Source organism: Leopardus geoffroyi, chromosome A2, assembly GCF_018350155.1.
Source record: "Leopardus geoffroyi isolate Oge1 chromosome A2, O.geoffroyi_Oge1_pat1.0, whole genome shotgun sequence".
Lineage (NCBI taxonomy): Eukaryota > Metazoa > Chordata > Mammalia > Carnivora > Felidae > Leopardus > Leopardus geoffroyi.
Window position 1 is genome coordinate 7,823,852 of NC_059331.1, and position 13,671 is coordinate 7,837,522.

The 13,671-nt window shown below is 51.0% G+C and overlaps 1 protein-coding gene across 1 annotated transcript; it reads right to left on the reverse strand.

Moving 5' to 3' along the window:
- Positions 1-239: 239 nt before the first annotated feature.
- On the reverse strand, positions 240-8,004 carry ICAM3 (intercellular adhesion molecule 3). The gene is made up of 8 exons (XM_045491863.1): positions 7,877-8,004; positions 7,661-7,752; positions 6,812-7,078; positions 2,207-2,512; positions 1,581-1,868; positions 970-1,224; positions 607-855; positions 240-521 (listed from the first exon to the last, which is right to left on the reverse strand). Exons 2-8 carry the CDS (start codon positions 7,740-7,742, stop codon positions 328-330), a joined length of 1,641 nt encoding a protein of 546 aa, XP_045347819.1. The 5' UTR covers positions 7,743-7,752; positions 7,877-8,004; the 3' UTR covers positions 240-327.
- Between the last annotated feature and the right edge of the window lie 5,667 nt (positions 8,005-13,671).

Here is a 13,671-nt window from a genome sequence, read left to right on the forward strand (position 1 = left end):
GTGAGTTCCAGCCCCATGTCAGGCTCTGTGCTGACGGCTCGGAGCCTGGAGCCTGCTTCAGATTCTGTGTCTCCCTCTCCCTCTCTGCTCCTCCCCTATTCACGCTCCGTCTCTCTCTGTCTCTCAAAAATATATAAATGTAAAAAAAAAAAAAAAAAGATTAAAAAAAAAGTTGTCACTCAAAGGACGCAAAGCACAGTGGATGAGCTCCTTAGCGCAAGTGGAATCAAGCAACAGACTCCGGATTTTCAGGGCTTTATTGGTGTGGAACCGGGGATACAGCCAAACCCCTATCGTCGTTGGTCCAGCATCCCCCAGGTTCGAAGCTCAGGACGGCCCCTCCCCCACAGCCTCCTCGGGCTGCCTAGACGTCAGGGGCAACCAAGTGCTCCCCTGGTTCACTTGGTAAACGTCACTCCTCTTCTGCAACCCGAAGACGTACACTAAGGCCACAGTGGTAGTCACCAACCCCAGGGTCACTAACACCACCATGACGATGGTGACAGCATGGGCATTCCGACCTGTGCAGAGAAGCAAGGAGTATAAACACACGCACTCTCCCCGCGTGGGTTGCCCATCTGGATCCGCAACCCCGTTTTGGCTCACCCTGAACGTTCATCACCACGGTCACAGTGTATGTGCCTCGAGAGCTGACCGCCCGGCAGGAGTAGGTACCACTATAGTTTAACATGACGGTAAATGGAATCCCGACGGGCACCTCATTCCGGGAGCCTTCCTGAAAACAGTGCAACTCGGGGTCTGGATTGCCCCGGGCTTGGCACCGCAGGACATTGGTGGTTCTGTCTTTCCACGTCAAGCGCTGGGGACATTTGGCTTGGTCAATCTTGGGACCGTCTACGAAACGGTCAAATGATTAGACATACTGGAGTCACAGCGTGGCAAGGAAGAGTAATGTCTTCCCACCAAACAAGGGGAGCAAGGGTTTAAAGGTCAGAGTGACCTACTCACACAGAACACGCAACTGGACGCTCCTGTTCCTGTGTAAGATCTCCCTGTCCACCTCGAGCGTGGCATTGCAGGAGAAGTTGCGCCTGTCATCCCTCTCGGTGGCGATTAGCTGAAGCTGGGCAGGCTGGCCAGGGGCCGCAGCCGGAACTCCGTCCAGCGTGACCTGGACTCGGGCTCCAGCCGCGCAAGTCACAGTCACTTCGGTCCCCTCGGAGGCGCTGGACTCACTCAGGTTTAGGATTGGCCCCCAGAAGCCTAAAAGCAGGGCCTTGCCCTGGAGTTTACTGACCACCCACCTCACATCGGATCCCCGCCCTGCATAACACCTGTTTCGTCTCGAGGTATCAGGCCATGCCTTTCTGCTACTCTGCGGGTCCTCACCGCCTACCCTCCCCCCCCCCCCCTCCCCGCCCCATCTAACATCTAACTTGGGACACTTGGGCTATACCCTTAGTTACTTAGACCCCGCCCACACTACAACCCCTCCCACTCTGGAGGCTCAGGCCCCACCTCTCCAGTCTAGTCTTCGTCATCTGTGCGGCGCCACTCGGCTACCGAGGCCGCGCCCCTTGTCCCGCCTGTCGAGCCGTCTTGGCTCCGCCCCCTCTTACTGTAGATGGTCAAGTTCTCCCGGGCCTCCCGGCTGTCGCTCCCCAATGTCAGGTTGCAGACAATCTCCCGAGCGCCCTCCTGCTCCGCGCTCGCTGTGACTGTAGCTATGGCCGTGATCGTATCCCCATGGCTCTCGACAGCAGGATTCAGCATCTGGTTCCCCAGCGCCAGTTGGACCTGGGCCTCGGAGGCCGGGAACAGCCGGTCCAAGGTGCAGTTCACGGACCACGTCGTTCCCACCTCCAAGAGCCGGGGGACGACGAGGTGTGGGGGGGTCACGGGCAGGGCTGCGGAGAAGGGCAGGCGTGAGCAGGAGGAGGTCTCCCAGAACCGTGAAAGGGTCTCCCCTTACCCCATGACTCGTTCAGTGCCCCCAACCACGGTCCTTTCCCAGAATACCTTGCGGCCTGGATCACCCCCTACCCAGAATACACCCACAGAGCCTTCTCGTAGGCTACCGCGGCCGCGAGTCTCCCAACGCAAGCTGTGCACGGTCCAGTAGCCAAGGGCATGCCTTCCCAGAAGCCGTTGAGGTCCAGTCCACTCCGTTTTCCAAACCCTCCCGGCCAGGGCGCTTCTACTCTGGCTTAGCTCATAACCCACCGTCCGCAGTCCCTTCCCTCACCGAAAGTTCGGAGCTGCCTGGGGGCCGAGCTGTTCTGGAACAGACCCAGCCCTCGGGACCGCAAGTCCAGTTCCGTGCGGCACGAGAAATTGGCGAGGTGGTCGTCTCTGCCCGCCAGCACCGTGACCGTGGCCTCGGCGGGCTCCCCGACGGCGGGCTGCCGGCTCAGCTCCTCCTCCCCGCGGAGCAGCACCACCGTGAGGTTGGTCCGGGGCGCCCCGCCGGCCACCTGGCAGCGCAGGGTGAGGTTTTCGCCCACGGGCTGCCAGCGGGGCAGGGGGGCCAACTCCACGCGCTCCGGGAACCCTGGGGTAGGGTTGGGGGGGGGGGGGAGAATTGCACTTAGCAGCCAGCCCTGCAACTCCCACCCCAGAGAACAGAGAGGGGGCTGAGGGTGCCCCAGTGCAGAATTGAAATTTTGAATAAACCTGGAGAGCTTACTTAGTATGTGCCTGCAGAAATGTTTGCTATTGTCATTTAGCATCATGATTATTATTTCCTGTTTCGTGGGACACCTTGCCAGGCACTGAAATAAAGTCAGATTTTCTGTTCCGGAGAAATTCACAGTTAAGGGAAGAAAAAAAAAAAAAAAAAAAGAAGAAGGAAGGAAGGGGACCAACTTATGACCACATACAACATTATTAGTACTCATAAAAAAGTTCCTGTTTATTTAGAGTTTTCCTTAGACTTTCCAATTTAAAAAAAATTTAAGTTTATTTATTTTGACAGAGAACAGAGCACATGAGCGGGGGAGGGGCAGAGAGAGAGAGGGAGAGAGAGAGAGAACCCTCAGGCAGGCTTTGCGTGCAGTCAGCACAGAGCGTGCTGGGGGGCTTGAACTCACAGACTGTGAGATCATGACCTGAGCCAAAGTCAAGAGCCAACACTTAACTGACTGAGCCGCCCAGCCGCCCCTCCTATTCCAAATGTCATCCACCTTCATTCACAGGCAACCAAGTGAAATCTTCTCTATTATTCTTCTCCTTTACAGATGGAGAAACTGAGGCCCAGAGAGGTGAAGGTGAGATGACCTAGCCAAGGACACATAGCCAGAAAGGGGCCCGGCTGGGTTTAGAAGGTGAGACTCCCAACTCCAGACCCGTGTATTCACCTGCCTCCTTTTTTTTAATATATAATGTTTATTAATTTTTGAAGTGGGGGGCAGATGGAGAGTCCAAAGCTGACAGCAGACAGCCCAGTGCAGGGTTCGAACTCACGAACTGAACCATGAGATCATGACCTGAGCTGAAGTCCAGACGCTTAACCGACTGAGCCAGGTGCCCAGTCACCTGCCTCCTTGATGTCACATCTAGGGACTCCCATGGCTACCCCTAGCTTCTGGCCTGGACTCTGGCCTTGGCCTCTCCCAGAGCCTGGCCCAGCCACCCGCCCCCCTCAATCCATCCGAGGCTCTCCAGGCTCTTACCAGAGCAGCCTCTCAGGATGCTCTGACACAGTCACGAGGGACTCAACACCCCCAGGCTGGGTCCTCTCCCCGCCGCAACAGCAGTGTCCCTCTGAGGCACACGTACCAAACCCTGGGCCTCCTTCGGGAAACATCTCATACCCTCAACGATTTGAGCCCGGATCTCAGCTATCACAGAGGCCCGTGCACTGGCTGCCATGAAAAATATTTCACATCTTACTACAGGGAAGTGTAGCTTTTCAAAAGTTCCATGACACCATTTCACTTTTATGAAAGACCTGCGTTAGTTAGTATTAACGGAAAGAAATCTGAAGAGTATTTCCGCTTTTAAGAAAAATGGCTGGGAATGCAAGCTGGTGCAGCCACTCTGGAAAACAGTCTGGAGGCTCCTCAAAAAACTAAAAATAGAACTACCCTACGACCCAGCAATGGCACTACTAGGCATTTATCCAAGGGATACAGGTGCGCTGTTTAGAAGGGACACATGCACCTGAATGTTTATAGCAGCACTATCAACAATAGCCAAAGTATGGAAAGAGCCTGAATGGCCATCGATGGATAAATGGATAAAGAAGATGTGACACACACACACACACACACACACACACACACACACACACACTGGAGTATTACTTGGCAATCAAAAAGAATAAAATCTTGCCATTTGCAACTACGTGGATGGAACTGGAGGGTATCACGCTAAGTGAAATTAGTCAGTCAGAGAAAGACAAAAATCATATGACTTTACTCATATGAGGACTTTAAGAGACAAAACAGAGGAACATAAGGGAAGGGAAACAAAAATAATCTAAAAACAGGGAGGGGGACAAAACAGAAGAGACTCATAAATATGGAGAACAAACTGAGGGTTCCTGGAGGGGTTGTGGGAGGGTGGGTGGGGTAAATGGGTAAGGGGCGCTGAGGAATCTACTCCTGAAGTCATTGTTGCACTCTATGCTAACTAACTTGGATGTAAATTTTAAACACTAAAAAAATAAAATTTTAAAAAATGGCAAAAAACGAAAATACCATGCAGCTCTACAGAGAGCAGTTATACAGAGAGCAGGCACCCTGCACAGGGAGGGTGGTGCCACCAGGCTCCCTTCCCAGGATTACACTCAGCATCTCAGCTGCAAGTCCCCAGGGCTCTGATCTGTGTCTGTGAGCATCAGTGCTTTATCTCCATTTATTTCGCGCATCCGTTAGCAGGATGTGTCCTAAGGTCTCAGGAAAGACTAGGAGGGGCGCCTGGGCAGCTCAGTCAGTTAAGCGTCGGAGTCTTGATTTTGGCTCAGGTCATGATCTCATGGTTTGTTGAGTTCAAGCCCCGCACTTACAGCATGAAGCCTGCTTGAGATCCTCTCTCTCCCTCTCTGTCTCTCTCTGCCCCTCCTCCGGGAGCATGTGCTCTCTCTCAAAATAAAGTAATAAGCTAAAAAAAAAAAAAAAAAAAGCCTAGGAGAGGTTATTTTTGGGGTCTGGGAACGCTCACCATTTTTTCAATATAAATTAATTGGTTTTTCACTTTCTATCATTTTGACTTATAAAAAGTTTCATAGGAATGCTTTACTTTCGGACAGTAGGAGAAACCTTTATTTACGATTTTAGAATATTTAACAAAGAGGCCCCCATCGGGGCACCACTGGTCAGAGATGATGATAGGCCAGCAAATGCCAGGAATGCTCGGGAACTCGGGGTTGGGGTGCGGTGGGCTAGCCGCAATATGGAGCATACGCCAATTTCTACCGTGAAAACACTGCCTCGATGGCCGCTTTTAAGCTACCCGATGCGACACAGGGTTGGGAAAAGGTGAGGACAGTCGGCTCCGGTGAGACAGGACCTACAGGCTCCCGCAGAGCCCTGGACAGAGGCATCTGGAACACACACAAATGTACGCCCTATACAGAAATGCGGACACAAAGATATGAATGCAGCGACATGTACTGACACAGACAGACATCCACGGCCACTCACACACGGACACACACATTGACATAGAAAACACGCTTACACACATATACACACAGGTGTGGATACTGACGTACACAGACATGTACATTCACACTCACACTCAGATACAGACACGCGTGTGCACTCACACAGACACACAGAGATGATGACACACATACAGACACTCACAGACACGCACACAGGTACACAAAACGGATACTGGCCCACAGCAGGAGCCTACACACGGTCACACGCACACACTACACTTATCTAGGAAGGCTTCACAAAACGGTGGGTTCCACGAGTGTCCGTACTCTATTTTCTCGTCTACTGTATTCTTTTAAGTGCAGAGGGATTCTGGCAGGAACCATAAGAAACAGGGGACACCCGGGTGGCTCAGTCGATTAAGCATCCGACTTCAGCTCAGGTCATGATCTCACGTGATTCATGAGTTGGAGCCCCGTGTTGGGCTCTGTGCTGACAGCTCAGAGCCTGGAGCCTGCTTCATGTGTCCTCCCTCTCTCTGCTCCCTCCCCACTGGTTCTCGCTCTCTATCTCAAAATAAATAAATAAACATAAAAAAAAAAGAGAGAAAGAAACTAGTAACAGTGGGGTCTGACTCCTCTGTTAGGAACAAGGGCTTGAGGGCCAGACTACCCACTTCTCCAGGCTATGCACCCTGACAAGCAACTTTACCCCGTTGAGGCTTAAATTCCTCATCTGTGAAATGGGGCTCCTAAGTGTACCTCCTCCGCCTGGGAGACTTCTTAAAGACTGAATGAACCCCTAGTGTCCACATTTAAAACAGTGACCACTCGCAGCCAGCACAAAGCAATGGAGGTTTAACACACACCTTTTTATACTTTTGGATTTTGGAACCACATGCATGAATGATTAACTGCTGTGAAAATAAAAGTAATACATAAAAGACATGAGGTATCATTTAAGAATCCTTGTTGGGACACAAGTTGATTTCAAGCTGCTGCCCTGGCATATGGTTGAGATGTATCTCTCTGTCTCTGTCTCTGTCTCTGTCCGTCCGTCTGTCTGTCTGTCTGTCTGTCTCTCTCTCTCTCACACACACACACACACACACACACACACACACACACACATTCAGGTCCTCGTTCCTTTCTGGAGACTCAGGGTTCCCTGCTTCCCCGCACCACTGGCCATGTACCCCCACTACTGCCCAAGGCCAGTGCCACCTCCAAGCCACAATCACTCACAGTATACTGTGATGTCAGAGGAGGCTGTCATCTGGAAGCCATCGCAGAAGCCGGAGCAGAGGACCTGGCTGTCACTGGTCACACTGCTGAGCTGGAAGGCTGCCCAGCCCAGGCCATTGCCCACTGGCTTCTTGGGTAGGGATGTCTCCAGGGTGATAAGTTTGGGATTGGGGCAATCCGTGCTGCAGTTCACCAAGAAGGACCCTCCTGCAGGCAGCACCGGGTTCTGGGGCTCCACCCTCAGTGGGAACTTCTGCCCCTGGGCACCTGTGGGAACAGAGGGACACCGCTGTTTGGTCCAGTGCCTCAATCTACCCTTCTGCAGGCCCCACCTTTTCACATCACCTCCCTGCCTTCATGGTACTTCAGTCCGGTGGGGAAGACGGATGATTGATCAGGAACTGGGGAAGCCTCCAAGGAAGGCTAGGGGAGACCCTGATCCAGACTGTAGGAGGAAGCAAGTCAGGGAAAGCTTCCCGGAGGAGGGGACAAATCGGGCCAGTTCGGAAGGGAAAGTAAGAATTGGTTATCTGAGTGAAAGGGAAGTGATCCTGGCAGAGGGAAAAGGAGAGACAGAGGTCCAGGGAGGGACTGTGTGTGTGTGTGTGTGTGTGTGTGTGTGTGCGCGCGCGCGCACGTTGGGGTAGGAGACAAGTCACAGGCAGGGGAGCCCTGAAGGCTGAGTTAAGGAAGCCATAACTTTCTGTTGAGGCCAGTGATGAGCCCCCTGTCAGGTGGGAGTTTAAGGAAGTGTTGCGGCAGCCAGGATGTGGGAAGCTTTGCCCTCTCCATTCCCCCACCCTCCCCTGATCCCCCAACTCCAGCCCTCCCCAGGCTGACTTGCCTCACCTGGGGGCAGCAGACAGCAGACCAGGAGCAGGGAGATAAGTGTGGTCCTGCAGGCCCCCCGCAGCAGCCCCGAGGGTGACATCGTGGCCAGCCTGCAGGAGGAAGTTGCCTTAATGAGGTGCAAGGCAGTGGGGAGCAGGCGGGGCACCCGGGGGACGGAAGCACAGCCACAGTGGTTACAATTACAGAAGTCCAGGGGCTGTTTTTTGCCCCGACCTGGGGAAGGGCAGAGGGGATGTTCTGTGGCCCAGAGGGTCCAGAGTGGGGGACCTAGTGACGACGTGGAGGGTGCTGCTGGGTCGTGGAGGGGGCAGACCTGACTTAACACCGCTGGCCTCTAAATGCACTGACAGGAAATGCTAACGCAGTCGGCTTCCTTTGTTCTCAGCACAAGGAAGACACCTCCTTCCTGATGAACTTGGGTGAAGGGGGGTGTCCTGTTCCCAGAGAGGAAGTTAACACGGGATCTCCTGACAGACATTGTCCTTGAGGTGATAAGGTGGGATTTCAAGCTGACAGTCGGGGGGCACTTCTAGGCAGGGTCTAAAAGCGCAGTGGGAGATCTCAACATTCCTTGTGGGGGTGAATAAGAGATTTGGGGGTGACAGTTGAGGGACCCCTGAGATGAGGGAAGGTGTGAAAATGAACAGAGCCTACATGTATCGGGCCCTTGTGACTGGCTGTGTGTTGACTGAGTGGCTACTGGGGGGCCCTCTACCTCTGAAGATCTTCGAGGACCCCCCCTTCCCCGTGGGTCATGCTGAGGCCGGGTGTTTGGGGTACAGCCGAGTCTGGAGCCTCCATCTGTTGAGGATGCTACTTGTAACTGGTCCTTACCCCTGTCCTCCTCCCCCCTGCCCACCCCTCCAGGCAGCCGGTTTCTCCACCCCCGGAGAAGGGACTGGGGGTCAGGTGGAGCCCAAGACTTCCATCTACTCCGTCTCCCCAGCTTCTGACCTTCCCCTCGCGCCTCCGATCGGAGCTCCAAGGAGGGACCTGGCCGGGGTCCTTGATGGCACCCAGCTCCCATGCCCTCTCCCCATCCTGAGGCCACGCCCCCTCGTCTCTCAGCGGAAGCACCTTCCCCCTCCAGTCGGGTCTCCCCCCCCCCAGTCCATTTCCCACAAAGTCCCGCGAGATCCCCTAAAACCAAAATCAAAAGTATTTGTAAATAATACTGGTATCCCCCACTTTTCTAAAGTTCCGTTACGCCACTTCACGTTTACGAAAGACCTGCGTTAGTACCTGTTTTTGTGGAACCGAAAGGAATCTGAAAACGATTCGCCCTTTTATGAGAAAAGATGAAAAGCGAAAATAGTACTCGGCATTGGTTTTGCAGCGGACGTCGCAGAGGCAGGGAGAGGGACACCGCCAAGCCCCGTCCCGAGGATTACACGCAGCATCTCAGCCCCCAGCCCCCAGGGCTCTGACCTGTGTGTATGAGCATCCGTACTTTATCTTGATTTACTTTGTGCATCCGTTAGTAGGATGTGCCCTAAGGTCTCAGAAAAAACGAAGAGAGGTTATTCTTTGGGTCTGGGAACGCTAACAATTTTTTTCTGTATAAATTAACGAGAAGTGCTTCCTCTCTTTAAGCCATTTTGGCTCACAAAAGGTTTCATGGGAACGCTTTACTTTTGTATGGCGTGAGAAACCTGTGTATGCGAAAAGGGATGATAACGCAGATTACAGAAATTCCTGGAAGTTATAGAGGAAATGAACAGGGGATCTCCAGACACTCTCCTTGAGGTGACAAGGTGGGATTTCAATGCAACATTTAAAGAGGACAATGCAGACACTACTAGGCAGGGTCTAAAGACCTTCACCTGAGAGGTCAGTATTCTTGGGGGAGGGGGGGGGAATAAAAGAGAATAACTCAACAACAACAAAAAAGCGATTAAAAATGGGCAGAGCACTTGAATAGACATTTCTTTTAATTTTTTTTTTTTTTTTTTTTTTTTTTTTTTTTTTTTTTTAATTTTAGAGATACGGTGCTTGGATGGCTCCGTTGAGCATATCTGCCTTTTGGTTTCGGCTCAGGTCATGATCTCACAGTTCATGGGTTCGAGCCCCATATCAGGCTCCACTCTGACGGTGCCCCTGAGCCTGCTTGAGATTCTCTCTCTCTCTCTCTCTCTCTCTCAAAATAAATAAATAAACCTTAAAAAAAACAAATTGGAGAGAGAGAGAGAGCACAAGTGGGGGAGAGAGGCAGAGGGAGAGAGAGGACCTTAAGTAGGCTGCAAGCCCAGCATGGAGCCTGATGCAGGGCTGGATCCCACAACCCTGGGATCATGACCTGAGTCAGAATCAAGAGTCAGATGCTCAACTGCCTGAGCCGCTCAGGCGCCCCTAGGCATTTCTTCAAAGAGGCGGTATAAATGGTCCCTAAACATGTAAAAAGATGCCCAAGCTCCCTAGCCATTAGGGAAATGCAAATCAAAACCAGAATGAAAGTGAGGCGCCAGGGCGCCTCGGTTGGTCGGTTAAGTGTCTGATTTCGGCTCAGGTCATGATCTCACTATTCACGAGTTCGAGCCCCGCGTCGGGCTCTGTGCTAACAGCTCAGAGCCTGGAGCCTGCTTCGGATTCTGTGTCTCCCTCTCTCTCTGCCCCTCCCCTGCTCATGCTCTCTCTCTCTCTCTCTCTCTCTCTCTGTCTCTGTTTCTCTGTCTCTGTTTCTCCCTCTCTCTCAACTAAATAAACATGTGAAAAAAAACGTAGCATTATAAAACAAACATAGAATTATACAATGCCGCAATTCCACTCCTAAGTATATATCCAAAAGGGACTCAAACAGATATGTGGACACCAAGGTTCACAGCAGCATTATTCACAAAAGACAGAAGCCACCTAAGTGTCCACGAGCAGACGAAGGGGTGAATGAAACATGATGTATAAATACGGTGAAATATTATTCAGCCCTAAAAGGAAAAGAAAAACCCATTTGACACGTTACAACACGGATGAGCCTTGAAAACATTAGGCCAAGTGAACCAAGCCAGGCACAAAAGGACACATAGTACACTTAGATATGAGGTCCCTAGAATAGGCAACTAGTGGAGAAAGCAGAATGTGGTGGCTGCCAGGGGCTGAGGGGGAGCGGGATGTGGCATCAGTGTTTAATGGGGACAGTTTGGGAAGATTAAAAAGTGCTGTACATTGTGCTGGTGATGACACATCTACTTTTTTTTTTTTTTAACGTTTATTTTTGAGACAGAGAGAGACAGAGCATGAACGGGGGAGGGGCAGAGAGAGAGGGAGACACAGAATCTGAAACAGGCTCCAGGCTCTGAGCTGTCAGCACAGAGCCCGACGCGGGGCTCGAACCCACGGACTGCGAGATCGTGACCTGAGCTGAAGTCGGCCGCTTAACAGACTGAGCCACCCAGGCGCCCCATTCTACTTATTTTGATTTGTGTCTAAAACATGAGATGGATTGATGGATGGGAGGAATGGATAGATACAGTGTGGCCAAGTAATATTTAGCAATCTAGGTAATTGTGGATCCTAGGGGTAATCACTCTGTTATTCTTCTGACTTCTAGATGTGTGCGATTTTTCAGGAAAAAAAAAAAAAAACGTTGGAAAGTAAAGACTGGATCCTTGATGGATCTGAGTGGCTGCTTAAGTCACAAAAGGAGGGACAAGCTGATTTTGAGTTCCTCCTGTCAAGAGGGCACAATGCCCCCTGTGGAAGTCTTGCCAGGAAATGGAAATTGAGAGGCTCCTGGATGGCTCCGATGGGTAAGCATCCGACTTTGGCTCAGGGTATGATCTCACGGTTTGTGAATTCAAGCCCCACATGGGGCTCTGTGCTGGCAGCTTGGAGCCTGGAGCCTGCTTCAGATTCTGTGTCTCCCTCTCTCTCTGCCCCTCCCTGGCTCATGCTCTGTCTCTGTCTCTCTCTCTCTCTCTCTCAAAAATAAATACTAAACATAACTTTTTTTGAAAAATAAAAAAAAAGAAGAAAGAAAGAAAGAAGAAAAGAAAGAAAGAAAGAAAGAAAGAAATGGAAATTGAGCCTGGGCATTGGTTGGTCAAAGGGAGAACAGAGGAACATATTAAACTACACCACAAGGCTGACATCAGACTTCTATAAAGCCTACAGGACGAACAATCCAGTTTTTTTTTAAGTTTTTAATGTTTTTTTAAATTATTATTTACTTTTGAGAGAGAGAGAGAGAGAGAGAGAGAGAGAGCAAGAGTGGGAGGAGGGTGGAGAGAGATACACACAGAATCTGAAGCAGGTTCCAGGCCCTGAGCTGTCAGCACAGCGCCCGAAGCAGAGCTCGAATCCAGAAACCCTGAGATCATGCCCTAAGCCGAAGTCAGACACTTAACCAACTGAGCCACACAGGCGCCCCTCAAATATGTTGCAAGGGGCAAAAAAAGGAACCCAGAACTTAAAGGAAGCTGCCCTCAAACCAGTGCAGTATGTGGGCCTTGTTTGCACTTTTATTTGAACCAGTAAATATTTAAGAAACAATTAGGGGGGCACCTGGGTGGCTCAGTCGGTTAAGTGTCCAACTTCGGCTCGGGTCATGATCTCACAGTTCATGAGTTCAAGCCCCACGGTGGGCTCTGTGCTGACAGTTCAGAGCCTGGAGCCTGCTTCAGATTCTGTGTCTCCCTCTCTCTCTGCCCCTTCTTGGCTTGCACTCTGTCTCTCTCTCTCAAAAATGAATACACGTTAAAAAAAATTGTAATCTAAATACTCACAGGCTACACAATGATACTGAAGAATTATTGTTAAACTTTTTAGGTGTGATAATGATTGCAGTTATTGTTTGTGGTTCGATCTTTTCAAGATACGTATGGAAGTTTTTACAGGGAAAATGATGTCTGGGATTTGCTGCAAAATTCTCCAGTGGCAGGGAAACGGACGGGGGTAGAGCTCAAACATGTTCGGCAGTGGATACTGGAAACTGCTGATGTTGGCGGTTAAGTTCAGGTTTGTTTGTTACCTTATTCTTCCCTATTTTGCATGTGCTTTAAACTGTCCATAATACAACTTAAAAAAATTTTTTTTTTAATATTTTTATTTGAGACAGAGAGAGACAGAACATGAGTGGGGGGTGGAGGCAGAGAGAGAAGGAGACACAGAATCTGAAGCAGGTTCCAGGCTCCAAGCTGTCAGCACAGAGCCCGACGAGGGGCTGGAACCCACAAACCGTGCGATCGTGACTTGAGTCGAAGTCGGACACTTAACTGACTGAGCCGCCCAGGCACCCAACTTTTTTTTTTTTTTTTTTAAATAAGTAGCCACACAAGAATAAGCAAGAGACTTATTGGAAAGAGACTGCCCTATCAAATATCAAAATATATTCTAGTGGCAACGTCTTTTACCAGGTGGCCCACTACCAGGCTCGATCCTACAAGCAGCTATTCCCATTGAGAATTTGTGCTACAGATACCCTTGAACCTGGGCAAGGAGGCGATGTAGCAGGTGGCTACTACTACTGCAAGGATTAGAAGTGGCCAATGACCCCCAGAAGGGAACAAATGCTAACATTTCAATGATGAGCCACAACACAGCCATAAACTAGAACAAGGAAATCCTGTAGGCCTGGGTATGTGGAACCATCCCGAAGACCTCTAGCAGGTAGGGGAAAAAAGAGTTCTGCATAGTAGTAGCATTTTTTTTGGAGGGGTTGCCTGGGTGACTCAGTCGGTAAAGCATCCAACTTTGGCTCAGGTCATGATCTCATGGTTCGTGGGTTCGAGCCCCGCGTCAGGCTCTGTGCTGACGGCTCAGAGCCTGGAGCCTGCTTCGGATTCTGTGTCTCCCTCTCTCTCTGCCCCTCCCCCACTCATGCGCGCGCGCGGTCTCTCTCTCCTTCAAAAATAAATAAACATTTAAAAAAAAAGAAGAAGTGGGGCGCCTGGGTGGCGCAGTCGGTTAAGCGTCCGACTTCAGCCAGGTCACGATCTCGCGGTCCGTGAGTTCGAGCCCCGCGTCGGGCTCTGGGCTGATGGCTCAGAGCCTGGAGCCTGTTTCCGATTCTGTGT

What these genes read in the sequence shown, in the direction of transcription:
- ICAM3 (XM_045491863.1), bottom strand. Translation starts at nt 7,742, where the DNA reads ATGTCACCCTCGGGGCTGCTGCGGGGGGCCTGCAGGACCACACTTATC. An exon ending in CTGCTGTCTGCTGCCCCCAG is followed by an intron (nt 7,079 to 7,660) that starts GTGAGGCAAGTC and finishes CTGTTCCCACAG; the next exon opens with GTGCCCAGGGGCAGAAGTTC. An exon ending in CGTGGTGATGAACGTTCAGG is followed by an intron (nt 522 to 606) that starts GTGAGCCAAAAC and finishes TTCTCTGCACAG; the next exon opens with GTCGGAATGCCCATGCTGTC.